Raw genomic sequence first — 19,892 nt, 5'->3', positions numbered from 1 at the left:
GGTGGGGATGGAGGCAGTGACCGACTCTGGCCAAACCTGTCTCTAGAGCCGCAGTAGAAGATGAAGATGTCGTCCTCATCATGAAGGAGTTATTTCTCATGTCGCGTGTAATGAATATCTCCTGCAGTATTGCTAATGCCGATTCCAGTGTCGGTAATGAGACGAGAATTAGCGTTATGGAAGATGAGTCTATGAGGAACGTGTTCAGCTGCCGACTCCGAGGAGGAAACTGCTTGTTGTCTGTGGCCTAAATATATAGGTTTTATTAGTAGATGTCAGGGAAGAAAACTAAACCCTGTAAGATAATAAATCTCCTCATATGTTTCCCTTATTATCTCCAGTAATTGTATTATTACACAGGATTCTTATGATGTTACAGCGGATCATCTTCTTCTCATTCAGGTCTCTACAATATCGGATCCTCTCAGTGAAGATCTTCTACAGAAGAGAATTTTCCTGATTTACCCATCAAGGATGGATATGGACAGAGACAAGATGGCGGAGAGGATGTTACACCTCACCCAAGAGATCCTCTTCCATCTCACTGGAGAGGTGAGAGATTCTGATGTCGTCACATTACATCATTCTTATCTATGGGAATAACAGATGGACAGAACTGGAGAGGTGAGGACTCTGGAAATGTCTATAGTGATATTTATTAATGTGTCTCTCCATAACCAGGATTACACAGTGGTGAAGAAGACCTCTAGTGATCGCTGTCAGGACCCTGTGTCTGAGGGATGGGGAAGACCCCTGAGCCCAATCACGGGGCCCCCACCTCACCCCCTGATCCATGAGGACATCAATGACCAGAAGATCCTAGACCTCATCTACAAGATGATTGAGCTGCTGACTGGAGAGGTGACACTGCTGGGAATGCTGGGACATTATACAGTAACACTATGAAGGGATCGGGGGGATGACGGTATCATTGTATGTGTCAGGTTCCTATAAGGTGTCAGGATGTCGCTGTCTATTTCTCCATGGAGGAGTGGGAGTATTTAGAAGGACACAGAGATTTGTACAAGAACGTCATAATGGAGGTTCCCCAGCCCCTCACATCACCAGGTAATAGACAGGACTAAATACACACGGCCTATAATTATCTGTATGTAGAGAATGATTTCAGTCCCTGTATGTGTTTCCTCCAGATCTATCCAGTAAGAGGACAACACCAGAGAGATGTCCCCGTCCTCTTCTTCCACAGGACTGTAACCAAGAAGATCCCAGTGCTCCTCAGGATCATCAGGTAGATGGAGAGAAGGTGTCAGGAGATCTCCCCTATGATGTGTAGACGGCTGTGAAGGTCTTGTGCTCAGTCTTGTTTTATCCACCAGTATTATATGTTTTATACTTGTGTAATGAGAACGGTGGAGATGGCAGGATTACAGCTGATCATAGATGGGACTTCTCCATCTGTCGGTGACTTTTACAATATTTGTTTCAGGGTGAAGATCTGACCCATATTAATACTACAGAGACATATGTGAGAGATGATGAGTGGTGTAAAGAGGAAATTCCCACATATGACTACCCAGGTGAGTAGTAACCACTGAATGCAGAGAAGTCACAGATTCCTCTCAGTCACCGGCTGTGGCTGCTTTATCGGTGGTGTAGTCCGGCCGTATTACCATGATCACCATTTTGCCTCTAGACCACAACATTCTGCTCCACCCAAAACTGTTCAAATGACGTTGGGCAGTGAAAGCCCTTTTCTATAGAACTTACAACCAATTACATTGTTTTTGGTCCTAAGGAATTCAGATTACTGCACAATCTCTCCTGAAATGGGGAGCAATATTATTTTCTCTAATCTTCTGCTCAAGATCCATAGTAGCTCCAATGGTCCACCATAAATGAGGGCAACTCTGGTTTACTGTTGTGTAATTTGTATTTGTAGTTTCCAGTTAATGAGATTCTCGTGCTCTGGGGCGGGGCTGTGGGCGGGGCTTTATGTGGTGCTCTGATTACATAGTCATCTGTATTGGCTTATGACAGGTCGCTGACCCCTCACTGACCTGCCCCCCATTATTACATAATGCATATAATAGCATTGATATTATTGGTGATAATGCCTATAATATTGTGGCTATTGTGAGGCTTAGAAAAGAAAAATTGCATCCAGTAAAATGTCACCGGCGATGGCGGCGCCTGCGCAGTAGCCTCTATATCAACTATATCAAATTTTTTTTTCATTAGGAAGTTATAAGGGTTAAAAGTTGACCAGCGATTTCTCATTTTTACAACAAAATTTACAAAACCACTTTTTTTTAGGGACCACCTCACATTTGAAGTGAGGTTGGGGGTCAATATGACAGAAAATACCCAAAAGTGACACCATTCTAAAAACTGCACCCCTCAAGGGGCTCAAAACCACATTCAAGAAGTTTATTAACCCTTCCGGTGCTTCACAGGAATTAATGGAATGTGGAAGGAAAAAATAACCATTTACTTTTCTTTCACAAAATTTTTCCTTAAGACCTGTTTTTTTTTTTACATTTGCAAGTGTAACAGGAGAAAATGGACGATACATTTTGTTTTGCAACTTCTCCTGAGCATGCCAATACCCCATATTTGGGGAAATCTACTGTTTGGGCACACGGCAGGGCTCGAAAGGGAAGGCGCGCCATTTGACTTTTTGAATGTAAAATTTGCTGGAATAATTAGTGGTTGCTATTTTGTGTTTGGAGAGCCCCTGATGTACCTAGACAGTGGAAACCCCCAACAAGTGACCCCATTTTCGAAACTAGACCCTTTAGGGAACTTATCCAGATGTGTATTGAGCACCTTGAACCCACAGGTGCTTCACAGACGTTTATAGCGTAGAGCCGTGGAAATAAAAAAAAAAAATTATCCAAATCTTTTTAGCTCAATATATATTTTAGTTTGTACTGACTATGCAGACACCCCATATGTGGGGGTAAACCACTGTTTGGGTGCATGGCAGAGCTCGCAAGGGAAGGAGCGCCATATTAGAGAGCATATTTTGCTGGAATTGTTTGTGGGTGACATGTCACATCGTCAGAGCTCCTGAGGTGCCAGAACATCATAAGCCCCCAAAAGTGACTGCATTTTACCAAATACTTCCCTGAATGAATTCTTCTAATGGTGCAGTGAGCATACTGACATCACAGCTGTTCCATAAAAAATTATACCATTGGGCAGTGAAGAAAAAATAATTATATTTTTACCACTAAAATGTTGTTTTAACCCCAGATTTTACATTGGAAAATAGGTAGATAGATAAATGGTCACTACACCCATAGATGAATTCGCAGAGGGGTGTCATTTCCAAAATGGAGTCACTTCAGGGGGGATTCTGCTGTTGTGGCACTTTGGAGAGCCGCTAAGTGCCAGAACAACAGAAAAATTGCAAAAATGTCATTGTAGTGCCCAATATATTGTGCCCAGCTTGTGTCTCTGGAGACCTTCCCCCACCTACCCCCGGAAATTGTTAAGTCAGCTCTACTCAAATGTGTCTATCACTAAATAAACCAAATGCTTGAATGTCAAAACAGTTCAAAAACGTGGTTCTGTGTGGAAGATTGTAAAGCCGTCATGGAGGCATAAGGCTGGCAGTGATGGGCATTGTGGGTAATAATAGCGGGGATCATGCCTCATTCCTCTCTAGGAACATACACGACATCTTCTCTGGGGGTTCTTTCTTGTTTCAGTTACTGGGATGAGTGCAATAAAATGTCGCTCAGTGAGTCTTCTGACATCTTCACATTCTAAAGGATTGGCGGGGACAAAATTTTCAAAAACAAGATTTTCAGTGACCTTTTCTTAATAATCAAGGAAAGTATCTGCATTTCCGGCTTTTTTGTATAACACAAAAGAATTATATGTGGCCACCTGAAACAAATACATGACTAACTTTTTATACCAGATCTATGATTCTCTTGATACCTGGTATGGCTGTAGAACCTGATCTGCAAGGTCGTCCACACCCCATATATTTGTTGTAGTCAATGACTAAAAACAGGTTTTGGAGTAGTGGATCCCTGTTGGTCTGCAGTGGCCCTTGTGGCATCTGTGTGGATCGAGCTCAGGATAAAAATATCTTTTTTATCCTTATACTTAAGGACAAGCAGCTCTCCATTGTGTAAAGCCCCTGACTGCCCCTTTCGGTACTTTTTGCTGACCAATGATTGTGGAGACCCCTGATGGTTTTTGCGAATGCTCTCACAAGCCCCTATGTTATGTTCAACCAGACTTTTAAATAGAGGTATGCTGGTGTAGTAGTTGTCAACATATACATTGTAGCCTTTTTGTAAAAATGGAGTTATCAGCTCCCAAACGATTTTTCCAGATGTCCCCAGATAAGTAGGGCGTCTTCGTGGGTTTAGTTGGCCATCTTTCCTCTCATACATGCGAAAAGCTTTCATAATGGGTCCTAGGAAGAACGGCAGAAAACATAGGGGTGGCTTGAACAGGGCGGTTGGACCAATAGGACTGAATGCTCATTTTTTAACAAGCCCCATAGCTAATGTACTGTAAGTCCTGAAAATGTTTTCATTTCTAGGACATTAGTTGGTCCCATAAATTTGACCTAGCATAATAGGATCGTGGATTCTGGCTGATGAATTGGGATGCATATAAATTTGTAGGACAGTATGCTCTAGCAAGCTATCTGTCATAAATTTAAAAAAAAATTAATTGGTGCAAAATTTTCCACCTCCATATTTATACCAGGAATGGCATTAAAATTAGGGATGAATGGAGTAGCCGAATCCGAAGCCTCCCATCTGGGAAATGCTACATCAAGAGGCGAAGCCCCTTGGACATTGGTGTGCGCCAATTCACGAGCACTAGGGACAGCGCTAGTACTGGGCATTGTTCCCTGAGTTGGAGACTTTTCTCCAGAAGCGCTATTTGTCCTTCTTGTTGTACTGGTCCTTGTGTGTGAGGATGGACCAGAATCACTGCTCATTTCTGAGCTATCACTGTCGCTGCTACTAAAGCCCTCGAAATCCACATCGCCATCTGACACTGCACTTTCTTCACTGTCAGAGCATAAAAGTGCATAAGCCTCCTCTGCTCTATAATACTGACCGGCCATTTTATTCATTTTTATTTTTTTTCTGGAAATAGAAAACTGACGTGACCAAATTATTGGGGAGACAATTGAGAAAAACCTAACCCTATCTTTAAAATGAACCCTAACTATAGCACTAACCCTAACCTGCCTTATCTGTTTTTCCATTGACAAATGATGGACCTGAGTGGGGACTTGTTTTTGTGAAGTGAGAACTGGTATTACTTTCGCCTACATAACATTGATTGGCTTCTTTATATTCAATATTTGGGAGGCAGAATGAACAGTTGAATACCACACACTACTGTTTCATCCAACAAGGTTTTCTATTAGACTGTGGACTGTCATAGTCTTGGTAAATAATTAAGGTTTTTTACATAGCTTGCCATTTTTATGGACAGTTTAAGTAGCAATGTTCAAAAATATAAAACTCAAGGATATTTTATTAAAAAAATTGTTTTTTACCTTAGCAGATGACTGTACCAGGAGATCAGAGGGACAGCTGACATCTTCAATTTTTAAATCTGATAATCTTGAGATCCTACAAGATTCAACTGAAGTGATTGATATTACTCCAGATATATTATCATCCATTCACAGCAAAGATCTGTCATCTGGTCCTATGAAACAGGTCCCATCTTTTGATTCATTACCAACTACTAAGGAAAATCAAAGTCACAAAAGAGGCATTAAAAAACAAACTGCTCCTAAAGCAAAGAAGTCATTTTCATGTTCAGAATGTGGGAAATGTTTTAACAAGAAATCTCTTTTTGTTACTCACCAGAGAATTCACACAGGGGAGAAGCCTTTTTCATGTTCGGAATGTGGGAAATGTTTTAGCCGGAAAGCGATTCTTGTTAGACATCAGAGCATTCACACGGGGGAGAAGCCTTTTTCCTGTTCAGAATGTGGGAAATGTTTTAACTGGAAATCAGATTTGGTTAATCACCAGAGAATTCACACAGGGGAGAAACCTTTTTCATGCTCTGAATGTGGGAAATGTTTTAACCAGAAAGCGATTCTTGTTAGACATCAGAGCATTCACACGGGGGAGAAGCCTTTTTCCTGTTCAGAATGTGGGAAATGTTTTAACAATAAATCAGATTGTGTTAAGCACCAGAGATTCCACACAGGAGAGAAGCCTTTTTCCTGTTCAGAATGTGGGAAATGTTTTAACTGGAAATCACAATTTGTTAATCACCAGAGAACTCATACAGGGGAGAAGCCTTTTTCGTGTTCAGAATGTGGGAAAACTTTTAACCAGAAATGTCATCTTTTTAGTCACCAGAGAACTCACACAGGGGAGAAGCCTTTTTCCTGTTCAGAATGTGGGAAATGTTTTAACCGGAAATCATATTTGGTTGATCACCATAGAACTCACACAGGGGAGAAGCCTTTTTCGTGTTCAGATTGTGGGAAATGTTTTAACCAGAAATCACATTTGCTTGATCACCAGAGAACTCACACAGGGGAGAAGCCTTTTTCATGTTCAGAATGTGGGAAATGTTTTGCACATAAATCACTGCTTGTTACTCATCAGAGAACTCACACAGGGGAGAAGCCTTTTTCCTGTTCAGAATGTGGAAAATATTTTAGACTGAAAGTCAATCTTGTTCAGCACCAAAGAACTCACACAGGAGAGAAGCCTTTTTCCTGTTCAGAATGTGGAAAATATTTTAGACTGAAAGTCAATCTTGTTAAGCACCAAAGAACTCACACAGGGGAGAAGCCTTTTTCCTGTTCAGAATGTGGGAAATGTTTTAACCATAAAGGGAATCTTGTTAGGCACCAAAGAACTCACACAGGAGAGAAGCCTGTTTGATGTTCAGAATGTGGGAAATATTTTACTCAGAATTCAAGTCTTGTTACACATGAGAGAATTCACACAGCAGAGAAGCCATATTCATCTTAAGAATGTGGGAAATGTTTTAAATGGAAAATAGATCTTGATCGCCATCAAAGAACGCACACAGGGCAGAAGCCTTTTTTCCTGTTCAGAATGTGAGAAATGTTTTAACCGGAAAGCGATTCTTGTTAGACATCAGAGCAGTCACACAAAGGAGAAGCCATTTTCATTTTCTTAATGTGGGAAATATTTTACTTGGAAATCAGCTGTTAATAAACATCAGAGACGTCACATAGGGGAGAAGCCTTTTTTATGTTCATAGTGTTGGAATAGTTTTAACCAAAATTGAATCTTCTTAAATGGGTTGTCTCTTGTCATTTTTCATGTTTGCTGACAAAAGGATAAAACTTAACTTTATTAATTCCAAATGTAAAACTATACCCATAATTCACCCCCTGAAGATTAGTTAATAGGGGACTAATAGAAAAAACATGCACCCCACAGTTGAATACATAGAGTGAGGTGACTCACTGTCCAAGCCTCTCATTTCTACTGGTTTCATCGTCCTCACCAAAGGCGACTCATCAGAATACTATTTAATATTGACCTACAGTATATTCAAGCGAGACTAGACAAAAAAATTAAAATAATGTATCATGTTATCCGAAACAGTCAGAAAACTAGCCACATATTGGCAGATCCCAGACCTCAAACTATATACTGTGTAAGTTTATAAGCCCCTCCAGTGTCAGGAATAGATAGTATGTGACAATACAGTATAATTCTTGGGTTTTCTCCTATAGGGACTGCCCTAGTTTGGTAATGTAACAGCTGATAATTAGTAGTGCAGACAAATTGTCCTAGACTAAACTCAGTCTTCAGACGGCCCAATATGTACCACTCAGGGAAAACTTACCTGCTCCAAAGATCATTAGCAGCTTCTAACTAATGGCCATGCTGCGGTCTGTCAGGGAATGAGTGCAATATCAGTATAAAGACTAGGGATATGTGCAGTCATAATGTCTGGGAGATCTGTGCCATTATTTAGTATGAAGATGGAAATTATCTCTGAAAGTTACGTGTTCCCTGAGCGGTATATACGGTATTTTCATATACTATCTATTCCTGACACTGGAGGGGCTTATAAACTTACACAGTATATAGTTTGAGGTTTGGGGTCGCCCAATATGTGGCTAGTTTTCTGACTGTTTTGGTTAACATGATTTTAGGGTTTTCTTCGTCTAGTCCCGCTTGAATATACTTCAGTATTAAATAGTCTCCTGATGAATGAATGAATGAATGATGAATCCAATGAATATATATTTCTCTTAAGTAGCGGCACACGTGACCGCCAGCAGCAGCAGGAAGCCAATGGCTGACACTGCGCGCTACTGAAGAGCAATGAATAGTCACCCCGGTCTCCAATGAACAGTCCCGGTAAGTACTCCAGCAGTTGTGCTCTGCTTGTGAGCAACGCATGGCGTCCCTGCCATGTGCTGCTTACAAGCATAAAGCAGTTGCTGACACTGGAGCAGGACGCAGCGTGTGAGCGCCGGGTAGGTAAGTTTAATTTTTTTTTTTTTTTAAAGTTTTCTGATGGTGCCATGCATACCAGGATGGGGGTGGGGGCAAATGGGATGGGGCCATGCATACCAGGACGAGATGGGGGCCCTGCATATTAATATAGGGATGAGGGCGATCATTCCTGCCAGGATAAGGATGAGTGATCCATGCATACCAGGATAGGGATGAGGGGGCCTTGTGTATCAGGATGGGGGTGAGACAACCATATATACCAGGATAAGGGATACTAAGTACAGAATTGACCACATTTTTTGCTTTAACCCCTTTACTCCCAAGGGTGGTTTGCATGTTAATGCCCGGGCCAATTTTTACAATTCTGACCACTGTCCCTTTATGAGGTAATAATTCTGGAGCTTCCATTGATCCCAGTGATTCTGACAATGTTTTCTCGTGACATATTGTACTTCATGTTAGTGGTAAAATTTAATTCATATAACTTGCGTTTATTTGTGAAAAAAACAGAAATTTGGCGAAAATTTTGAAAATTTCGCAATTTTCCAACTTTGAATTTTTATGCTCTTAAATCACAGAGATACAGCACTCAACAAACTTAAGTAATATTTCCCACATGTCTACTTTACATCAACACAATTTGGGAACCAAATTTTTTTTTGTTAGGAAGTTATAAGGGTTAAAAGATGACCAGCGATTTCTCATTTTTGCAACACCATTTTATTTTTACGGACCACATCACATTTTAAGTCACTTTGAGGGGTCTATATGATAGAAAATACCTAAAAGTGACACCATTCTAAAAACTGCACCCCTCAAGGTGCTCAAAACCAGATTCAAGAAATTTATTAACCCTTCAGGTGCTTCACAGGAATTTTTTAAATATTTAAAAAAAAATGAACATTTAACTTTTTTCACAAAAAAAATTACTTCAGGTTCAATTTTTTTATTTTAGCAAGGGTAACAGGAGAAATTCAACTGGAAAAGTTATTTTGAAATTTGTCCTGAGTACGCCGATACCTGATATGTGGGGGGAACCACTCTTTTGGCTCATGGCAGAGCTCGGAAGGGAAGGAGCGCCGTTTGACTTTTTTTTTGCAAAATTGGCTGGAATTCAGATCGGATGCCATATCAAGTTTGGAAAGCCCCTTATGTGCCTAAACAGTGGAAACTCCCCACAAGTGACCCTATTTTGGAAACTAGACACCCCCAAGGAACTTATCTAGATATGTGGTGAGCACTTTGAACCCCCAAGGGCTTCACATAAGTTTATAACGTACAGCCGTGCAGTTAAAAAATAATATTTTTTCCACAAAAATGATCTTTTCACCCCCAATTGTTATTTTCCCAAAAGTAACAGGACCCCAAAAGTTATTGTGCAATTTGTCGTGAGTACGCTGATACCCCATATGTGGGGGTAAGCGGCGCCATTTGACTTTTTTGGCTGGAATTGAGATCAGACGCCATGTTGTGTTTGGAGAGCACCTGATGTGCCTAAACAGTTGAAACCCCCAATTCTAACTCCAACCCTAACCCCAACACACCCCTAACCCTAATCTCAGCCTTAGCCCTAACGGGAAAATGGAAATTGTCACGATCCCACCGCTGCCACCAACATGTGACAATCCCACCGCTGACACCAATATGTCAGCAGGCGGAGGGATGTGACGCACTACCAGCACACGGCTATCACAGGCACAGTGGGGGCTTATCTTAGTTATCCCGCCACTGGCACCATGTGACAAAAATATACAGCAAGCTAATCTTGCCCTAGCAATTTATCGCAGGGGGGTTATTTTGGATGCCCCACCACCGCTAACAACCTTCCAAGAACTGTGGGGATTTATGGATATCCCACTTTCTCAGTTCCACTTTGGAACTCGCAGCTCTTCAGCGCCCCCTTACCCTCAGGTCAGTCAGGGAACTGCACCTAGGATAATTAGTCGTCGGATGGGCTGCTTGGTGTGCACAGTCAATTAGACTACTGCAGTAAGGGAATTATCAAAGAGTTAATTAAGAGGGTCTGTAGCAAAACCCCAAATTAGTAGCGATGATCTAAAAAAGCACATAGTTCGTTTCTTAAAGCATGAAGGCAGACTGATAATTTTATGATTTATTCCCCAAAGAGGGCAGTGATTACATAGATAAAAAGTTGTTACAAAGGTGAGACATTAAATATGTACAAGGCAAATATAAAATAACAGGGATGATAGCAGAAAGTACACTTACATGTGCTTAGTTGGTATTAGGCAAACAATGTGCTAGGGGGAGGGGCAGCCAGCCAGCCACACATCCCCAGACATCTGCAGGTCTTTGCAGCATGAAAACTCCAGCTTAACTGAAGAATTTTAAGGGAGGGATATCTTATAGCCTATGGTCGGTTACATCACAAAAGGGGCAGTCTGGAGAAGTTCAGCCCCCCTTTCTGCAAGTTGCAATTCAGCTGTAAAACTTATAATAACTATATCTTAATGAGGGAAGCTCGTATAAACTCACTGATGGTCTCATTTTTCTCAGTTTATCGAATCCAGTAAAACAACACCAAGCATGCCATGATATGGATACTCCATTTGGGAATAATCCATATCTCAGTTTCGGGAGGTTTTAGAACTTTGCAAGATCCACCGTAGCGAAGCCGGGTCTGCGCAGATCACAGAAATGTCTGTATAATTTTTCTGCCGCGACCGGAGCCCGTGCTAGCTTAGTTTAATATCTCTCATAATTTTATTCAGCCACATGTCTCAAACAAAGAAATGCTCTCCACTCCAGCTTAATTAACACTCCTTTCACTTAGCTGTGACAGGCCGATTTTCATCTGTGTGGAGCAAGGGAAGATTCTAGTGTTCCAGAACATCATATCTTACAGTAATATCTCACATAACATTACAGAAATAAATAAATTTTTAATTTTATTATTTTTCCCTAACTAAGGGGGTGATAAAAGGGGGTTTGATTTACTATATATGCCGGGTTTTTATGTTTGGCAGCTGTCGCACGCTAAAAGACGCTTTTTATTGTAAAAATAGTTTTTGCATCACCACATTTTGAGAGCTATAATTTTTCCATATTTTGACCGACCGAGTCATGTAACATAGTAACATAGTTATTAAGGTTGAAGGAAGACTTTAAGTCCATCTAGTTCAACCCATATCCTATCCTAACTTGCCCTAACATGTTGATCCAGAGGAAGGCAAAAAAAACCCATGTGGCAAACAGTAAGCTTCACATTGGGGAAAAAAATTCCTTCCCGACTCCACATACAGCAATCAGACTAGATCCCTGGATCAACACAATATTAAGGAAATTAGTGTATATACCCTGTAATATTATACTTTTCAAGAAAGGCATCCAGTCCCTTCTTAAATTTTAGTAGGGAATCACTCATTACAGCATCATATGGCAGAGAGTTCCATAGTCTCACTGCTCTTACAGTAAAGAATCCGCGTCTGTGAGTATGCTTAAACCTTTCCTCCAGACGCACAGGATGCCCCCTTGTCCCCGTCACAGGTCTAAGAGTAAAAAGATCATTAGAAAAGTCTTTGTACTGTCCCCGCATATATTTATACATTGTAGTAAGATCACCCCTAAGCCTTCGATTCTCCAAACTAAATAACCCCAAGTGTAATAACCTGTCTTGGTATTGCAGACCCCCTAGTTCCCTAATAACCTTGGTCGTTCTTCTCTGCACCCGCTCCAGTTCAGCTATGTCTTTCTTATACACCGGAGACCAGAGCTGTACACAGTATTCTAAGTGTGGTCGCACTAGTGACTTATATAGAGGTAAAATTATGTTCTCCTCATGAGCATCTATGCCTCTTTTAATGCATCCCATTATTTTATTAGCCTTTGCAGTAGCTGCCTGACACTGGCCTCTAAATGTGAGTTTGTCATCCACCCATACACCCAGGTCGTTTTCAGTGACAGTTTTGCCCAGTGTTTTACAATTAAGCACATAATTATACATCTTATTCGTTCTACCCAAGTGCATGACCTTACATTTATCCCCATTAAAGCTCATTTGCCATTTATCAGCCCAAGCTTCTAGTTTACATAAATCTTCCTGTACTATAAAATTATCCTCCTCTGTATTGATTACCCTGCAGAGTTTAGTGTCATCTGCAAATATTGAAATTCTACTCTCTAAGCCCCCTACAAGGTCATTAATAAATAAGTTAAAAAGAAGCAGGCCCAAAACTGACCCCTGTGGTACCCCACTGCTAACCGTGACCCAATCCGAGTGTGCTCCATTAATAACCACCCTTTGTTTCCTATCCCTGAGCCAGCTCTTAACCCACCTACACATATTTTCATTTTATGTATCAACCTTTTGTATGGCACCGTATCAAAAGCTTTTGAAAAGTCCATGTACACCACGTCCACTGCATTCCCTTGGTCCAGTCCGGAACTTACCTCTTCATAAAAGCTTATCAGATTAGTCTGACAGGAACGGTCCCTTGTAAAGCCAAGTTGATATTGGGTCATGAGGTTATTCTTCTCCAGATACTCCAGTATAGTATCTCTTAGAAAACCCTCCAGGATTTTACCCACAGTTGAGGTTAAACTCACTGGCCTATAATTTCCAAGTTCAGTTTTTGTCCCCTTTTTGAATATTGGCACCACATTTGCTATACGCCAGTCCTGTGATACAGACCCTGTTATTATGGAATCCTTAAAGATTAAAAATAATGGTCTATCTATGACTGTGCTTAATTCCTGCAGTACTCGGGGGTGTATCCCATCCGTGCACGGGGATTTGTCAATTTTACTGATTTTTAGACGCCGCCGTACTTCCTGCTGGGTTAAGCAGGTGACATTTAATGGAGAATTTTTATCCTTGATCATGCTATCAGTCATGGGATTTTCTTGAGTAAATACTGTTGAAAAAGTTATTTAGCATATTGACTTTTTCCTCATCCTCATCCACTATTTCACCCAGACTATTTTAAAGGGGACCAACACTATCATTTTTTAGCTTCTTACTATTTATGTAGTTAAGGAATATTTTGGGATTATTTTTACTTTCTCTGGCAATGAGTTGCTCTGTCTCAATCTTTGCTGTCTTGATTTGCTTATTACAGAATTTATTTAATCTTCTGTATTTAGTTAATGCCTCATCATTACCTACTTGCTTTAATTCTCTAAATGCTTTATTTTTGTCTCTTATTGCGCCCCCTACAGCTCTATTTAGCCATAGTGGTCTCCTCCTATTTCTTGCATGTTTATTCCCATATGGTATACCTTCGGCTTGGGACAGATCATAGAATCCCACGGTTTGCAGTATCACCTCTATGCCGATGACACGCAGATCTACCTATCTGGACCCAACGTCGCCTCCTTATTGAATGAAATCCCACAATGTCTGTCTGCTCTCTCAGCCTTCTCTGCTCGCTTTCTCAAACTGAACATGGACAAAACAGAATTCATCATCTTTCCCCCATCTCGCTCAACCCCTCCACCAGACCTATCCATCAATGTCAAAGACTGCTCTCTTTCCCCAGTCCCGTACGCTCGGTGCCTTGGGGTGATCCTCGACTCTGCACTCTCTTTCAAGCCACATATCCCAGCCCTCGCCTCCTCCTGCCGCCTCAAACTCAAAAATATTTCCCAGATCCGCTCATTCCTCAACCACAAAAACACTAGTGCATGCTCTTATCATCTCCTGCCTCAACTACTGCAACCTCCTACTCTCTGGCCTCCCCTCTAGCACTCTGTCTCCGCTCCTGTCCATCCTACACTCTGCTGCCTGACTAATCCACCTGTCTCCCCGCTATTCCCCAGCCTCCCCCCTATGCCAGGCCCTTCACTGGCTTCCTATCGCCCAGAGGCTCCAATTCAAAACCCTAACCGTGACATACAAAGCCATCCACAACCTGTCTCCTCCATACATCTGTGACATGGTCTCTAGGTACCTACCCGCACGCAACCTTCGATCATCTCAAGATCTCCTTCTCTACTAACCCCTTATCTCTTCTTCCCACAACCGCATACAAGACTTCTCCCGTGCTTCCCCCATACTCTGGAACTCCCTGCCGCAACACATCAGACTCTGACCATCAACAGAAACCTTCAAGAAGAACCTGAAGACCTACCTGTTCCAACAAGCCTACAGCCTGCAATGATCCTCGGTCTACTGAACCACAGCACGACCTGCTCTACCCTCTCCTACTGTATCCTCATCCATCCCTGTAGACTGTGAGCCCTCGCGGGTCCCCTCTCCTTATGTACTTGTGTGTCCCTTGTCTTGCACATGTTTGCTATACTTGTCTATATTTCCTCTTTTTACATGTAAAGCACCATGGAATAAATGCATAATAATAATAATATGGTATATATTGTGCACAGGTCCTATTCAGGATGCTAATAAATGTCTCCCATTTTCTTTGTGTATTTTTATGTCTCAGGATATCGTCCCAGTTAATTGCACTTAGATCATCTCTCATACGTTGGAAATTTGCCTTCCTGAAGTTTAGTGTCCTTGTAACCCCTCTACTACACATCTTATTAAGGCTATGTGCCCACGTAGCGATTTTTAAGCGTTTTTGCCGTGATTTTCGGCGCGAAAACGTTTAAAAATCGTGTAAAGAACGCCCCCCATGCATTCCTATGGCATTCCGCACATGCTGTGCTAATGCTGCGCTTTTTTCCGCGGCGGAATCGCATCGCGGAAAAAATCGCAGCATGCTCATTCTTTTGTGCGGAAGCGCAAAGAATTGCCACGATTCCGCACCCATAGGTATGCATGAGAACCGCTTACTTCCCGCATGTGGCTATGCCCACCATGCGGGAAGTTAAGCATCTCATGTGCGGTTGGTACCCATGGTGTGGAGGAGAGGAAACTGTCCTCCAGGCCCTGGGTACCATACCCCTGTAAAAAAAAGAATAAAAAAATCGGGGTATATTTACCTTCCGATGTCCCGCGCTGCATTCCCGACCTCAGCGTTCCCAGTAATGCCTTGCGGCAAGGCCCTGTACTGATGTAGTCTCGCGTGACTCTAGCGGTCTCGTGAGATCGCTATAGCAATGCGAGACTACGTCATCACAGGTCTCGCAAGGCATTACTGGGAACGCTGAGGCCCGGGAATGCAGCGCGGGACGCCGGAAAGTAAATATACCCCGATTTTTTTATTTTTTTTTAGCATTTTAACATCCTATCTTTTACTATTGATGCCGAATAGGCGGCCTCAATAGTAAAAACCTGGTCACACTTGTCAAACACTATGTTTGACGAGTGTGACCAACCTGTCAATCACTTTCCAAGCGATGCTTCAAATCGCTTGGAAAGTGCTTGAATATCGCACACGAAAATCGCGATCATAATCGCGGTGAAATCGCGCGGAAAAAAACGCGATTTCTGGGAAGGAGTCCGGTTTTTAGTGAGCGTTTTAAAACGCTACGTGTGCCCACAGCCTAAAGGAAACATGAAAACTTATTATTTTGTGATCACTATTACCCCAGTGACCCCCAACCCTTACATTTGATCTGCGGTCTGGCCTGTTGGTTAATATTAGGTCTAGCAGTGCCCCCCCTCTTGTTGGGTCCTGAACCAGTTGTGAAAGGTAATTGTCTCTCATAGTTGTCAGACACCTATCACCTTTGCTGGAACTGCAGGTTTCTGTTCCCCAATGTATTTCAGGGTAGTTGAAGTCCCCCATAATAATGACTTCTCCTTGAGTCGCTGCTTCATCTATTTGCTTTATGAGGATATTCTCTGTTGCTTCCATCATTTTTGGAGACTTATAACAAACCCCTATCACTAATTTACTATTTTTCCCCCTCCCCTTATCTCCACCCACCGATTCCTGCCCTAAAAGGCATCTGCCCAGGTGATGAGTCGCCACATCTTTTCTTCCCTGTTTTGGCCCACTGCTATGATGCACAGTGGCTGTGGATAACGTGGGTTGCAGCGCTTTAACATTACGTGGCTGCTGAGCTGTCCGGGTCTATAGCCCATGTGGACACTTGGGCACCCTGGCCGGGTCTGACCTAACTTTCTAGAAACTCCTGTCTTACCACCCGGCAGCCCCTCCTACACTTCACCCTCTATAACCATCCTATCAACTATACCTAACAGAGCACACTAGTATGCCTCCATCTAGTGGTCCACAAATGAACTACACTTGCCCTTGTATATCATCAACATGTAAGGAAAAAGCCAGACAACACTGCCAAAACTACTGCCGATATAAAGCTGTTATATCCATATTGCTGATAGAGGCTGAACCCCGTGATCTCGGGTGCTGGAACAGAAGACACAGTATATAAATCCACATGGAATAAAAGAAGACCATAGCACTCACCGATCCAGGTGAAAAAGTCTGCTTTATTTAGCAATCTACATGAAAACTTCATGGCCAGGAGGCTGGAGGGAGGAGTGAGCAAAATCTGACGACGTGCCTACTAGCACTTCAACGGGTCAGTGAGTAGAAGAATGTGACGTGGGAAATTATACCTTGCCACCTTATTGCTCCTCCTTCTGCAGCTGCTGCCATAATGACATGAAATACATAGACATTTAAAAACAATTAAAACCAAGTCACGAACGTGAAAACACACAGAAATTCACATAAATGTGTAGGGAAAAATCTTTTACACTATAATGTAGTTCATCAGATTCCATATATATACATTTATCTGCAAAACTATTTTACTATAAATCTTTATCACTGTCTTGCACACTGAATGGATAATCAAATTAGATATTAAATTAAACATTAATAACATGTAACCTAATTATACAAAAATTATGCGATCTAAATATAGCGATAATAATTAAAGAACAGACATGTGATGACTAAAATATACTCAATGATATATCATATATGTTCTTAGTTATGGATACATGCCCTAATATTAATTATTATATTTAATCTTCCCTGTAAATAATCTTCACATGATTATAATATTATCTACCATCTATACAAGCAAAATATTACTAAGGATACCGCAAACGATAAGTGACTATTATCAGGGAAAATTTGCTACAGAAAAATGGACATGTCCACCCTATCATTAAATCCTGTGGGGCCCATTGCATTAGTCTGCATAATCCACCTAGCCTCACGTCTTAGTAGAAGTTAGTGTAGGTCTCCCCCCTGTGGGGGCAAATCCACTTTCTCCAAACCCGCAAATGCCAGAACATTCGGGTCCCCTGCATGTGCCTCTCTGACATGATGAATCAACCTCGGTACACCCTTATTCGACATGATAGATTTATAATGTTCCCTAAAACGGACATATAGTGACCGTGTGGTCTTCCCTATATAAAAGTATTTGCACGGGCAGAGCACTACATAAACAACATCATTCGTTTTACATGAGATAAACTCTGCAACAGAATGGCTTACAGCTCCCATGCAAATAATTTGATCCGTTAAATGGAATTTGCAATAAGGGCAATGGCCACACTTATGGTTTCCTTTCGTTATGCCGGTGTGTAACCAATTCACACTATGCATCCCAATGCGATTTTTTACCAAGATGTCCCTTAATCTGGTGCTTCTACATGAAACAAGAGGTCCCCTTGCTACAATCTCAGCTGGTTCTTTGTCCCTTTCCCTTAGTTTACCCTTGTATATAAGAACTGTATACTAAGGTGTCCTCTCTAATGTCCCCAAAAGAAAGCACCTTAGGCCTGTTTCACACTTCAGTTTTCTGTGTCAGTTAAAATCCGCCAAAAAGGCGGAAAAGCAGATCCGTTCCTAACTGATGTGAACGTATGCTACCGGATCCATTTTTTTGACGGATCCGTCGAATGACCAATTTTGCACTGCGTTCCAAATTATTATGCAAATTGAATTTAAGTGTCATAAAGATGTAATTTTTTGTTTTTCAAATAAACTCATAGATGGTATTGTGTATCAGGGCTCTTTGGATCACTGAAATCAATCTCAAATTCCTGTGATAATTAGTTTACCAGGTGAGCCCAATTAAAGGAAAACTACTTAAGAATGATGTTCCACATTATTAAGCAGGGCACAGGTTTCAAGGAATTTAGGAAAGAAAAAGGATCTCTCTGCTGCTGAAAAGCATCAAATAGTGCAATGCCTTGGTCAAGAGATGAAAACATTAGATATTTCCCAAAAATTTAAACGTGACCATCGTACTGTTAAGAGATTTGTGGTTGATTCTGAGCACAGACATGTTTGTGCTGATAAAGGCAGAATGAGGAAGGTTTCTGCCAGGCAAGTTTATTGGATTAAGAGAGCAGCTGCTAAAAAGCCATTACAAACCAGCAAACAGATATTTAAAGCTGCTGGTGCCTCTGGAGTCCCTCGATCCTCATGGTGTAGGATCCTTCAAAGGCTTGCTGTGGTGCATAAACCTACTATTCGGCCACCCCTAAAAAGTGTTCACAAGCAGATATTGTAGCAGTGGGTCCAGACATACATGAAGACTATTTTTCATACAGTCTTGTTTACTGATGAGTGTCGAGCAACCCTGGATGGTCCAGATGGATTGTTGGTGGATGGCCACTATGTCCCAACAAGGCTGCGACTTCTGCAAGGAGGAGGAGGAGTCATGTTTTGGGCCGGAATCATGGGGAAACAGCTGGTAGGGCTCTTTAAGGTTCCTGAAGGTGTGAAAATGACCTCTGCAAAGTATATAGAGTTTCTGACTGACAGCTGTCTTCCATGGTATAAGAAGCAGAAATGTGCCTTCAGGAGCAAAATCCTCTTCATGCATGACCCTGCACCATGTCATGCTGCAAAGAAGACCTCTGAGTCATTGGCTGCTATAGGCATAAAAGGAGATAAACTCATGGTGTGGCCACCATCTTCCCCTGACCTCAACCCTGTAGAGAACCTTTGGAGTATCATCAAGCAAAAGATCTATGAGGGTGGGAGGCCGGTCACATCAAGACAGCAGCTCTGGGAGGCTATTCTGACTTCATGCAAAGAAATACAAGCAGAAACTCTCCAAAAACTCCCAAGTTCAATGGATGGAGAATTGTGAAGGTGATGTCACAGAAGGGTTCCTCTGTTACCATGTAACTTGGCCTGTTAGGATGTTTTGGAGTTAAATATCCATTTTGTTCAGTGAATGTGACCTCCTAATGCTGCAAATTCCACAAATGAACATTTTCAGTTCTTTAAAACATATCAAATGTTTAGAAATTCTACTGTGCCTAATAATTTGGAACAGTGCAATTTGAGTTTTTATTCATTTTGGAGATTATACTGTTATCATTGGGAGGTTTCTGCAATAAAACTTGATGTATACTCTAACCGGTGATGACTTTTATTAGAATGACTGTCATTTGTACCGACTATTTAGAAAATCATAGAAAAATATAATTTGCATAATAATTTGGAACACAGTGTAAAGGAACCGCTGCCCGGGGGGGGGGGGGGGGGGGGGAGAGAAGAGAGAGAGAGAGAAATGATCTCAGGGTTAAATTTCCTCCTGACTTCATTCCTCCAGGCATGCGCTGTATAAAAATGCGGATCCTTCAGTTAAAAAAACATTGCAAGG

General features: G+C 41.6%; 1 protein-coding gene across 1 annotated transcript; it reads left to right on the top strand.

Annotated features, from left to right (window-relative positions):
- Positions 1-405: 405 nt before the first annotated feature.
- Positions 406-906, top strand: LOC141073953 (oocyte zinc finger protein XlCOF29-like). Its single transcript, XM_073561483.1, has 2 exons — positions 406-552; positions 682-906. The coding sequence occupies exons 1-2, from the start codon at positions 475-477 to the stop codon at positions 904-906; spliced, it is 303 nt and encodes a 100-aa protein (XP_073417584.1). The 5' UTR covers positions 406-474.
- The last annotated feature ends 18,986 nt before the right edge of the window (positions 907-19,892 follow it).

The sequence above is a fragment of the Dendrobates tinctorius genome, unplaced genomic scaffold, assembly GCF_039654945.1.
Source record: "Dendrobates tinctorius isolate UK_male_01 unplaced genomic scaffold, ASM3965494v1 ptg000321l, whole genome shotgun sequence".
Classification (NCBI taxonomy): domain Eukaryota; kingdom Metazoa; phylum Chordata; class Amphibia; order Anura; family Dendrobatidae; genus Dendrobates; species Dendrobates tinctorius.
Note: the sequence above shows the minus strand (reverse complement) of the source record. Positions and strands in the feature narration are given on the sequence as shown.

Excerpts from the sequence above, each read along its gene's own strand:
- LOC141073953 (XM_073561483.1), top strand. The coding sequence starts at position 475 with ATGGATATGGACAGAGACAAGATGGCGGAGAGGATGTTACACCTCACC. Across the intron at positions 553-681 it reads TCTTCCATCTCACTGGAGAG|GATTACACAGTGGTGAAGAA; the intron begins GTGAGAGATTCT and ends CTCCATAACCAG.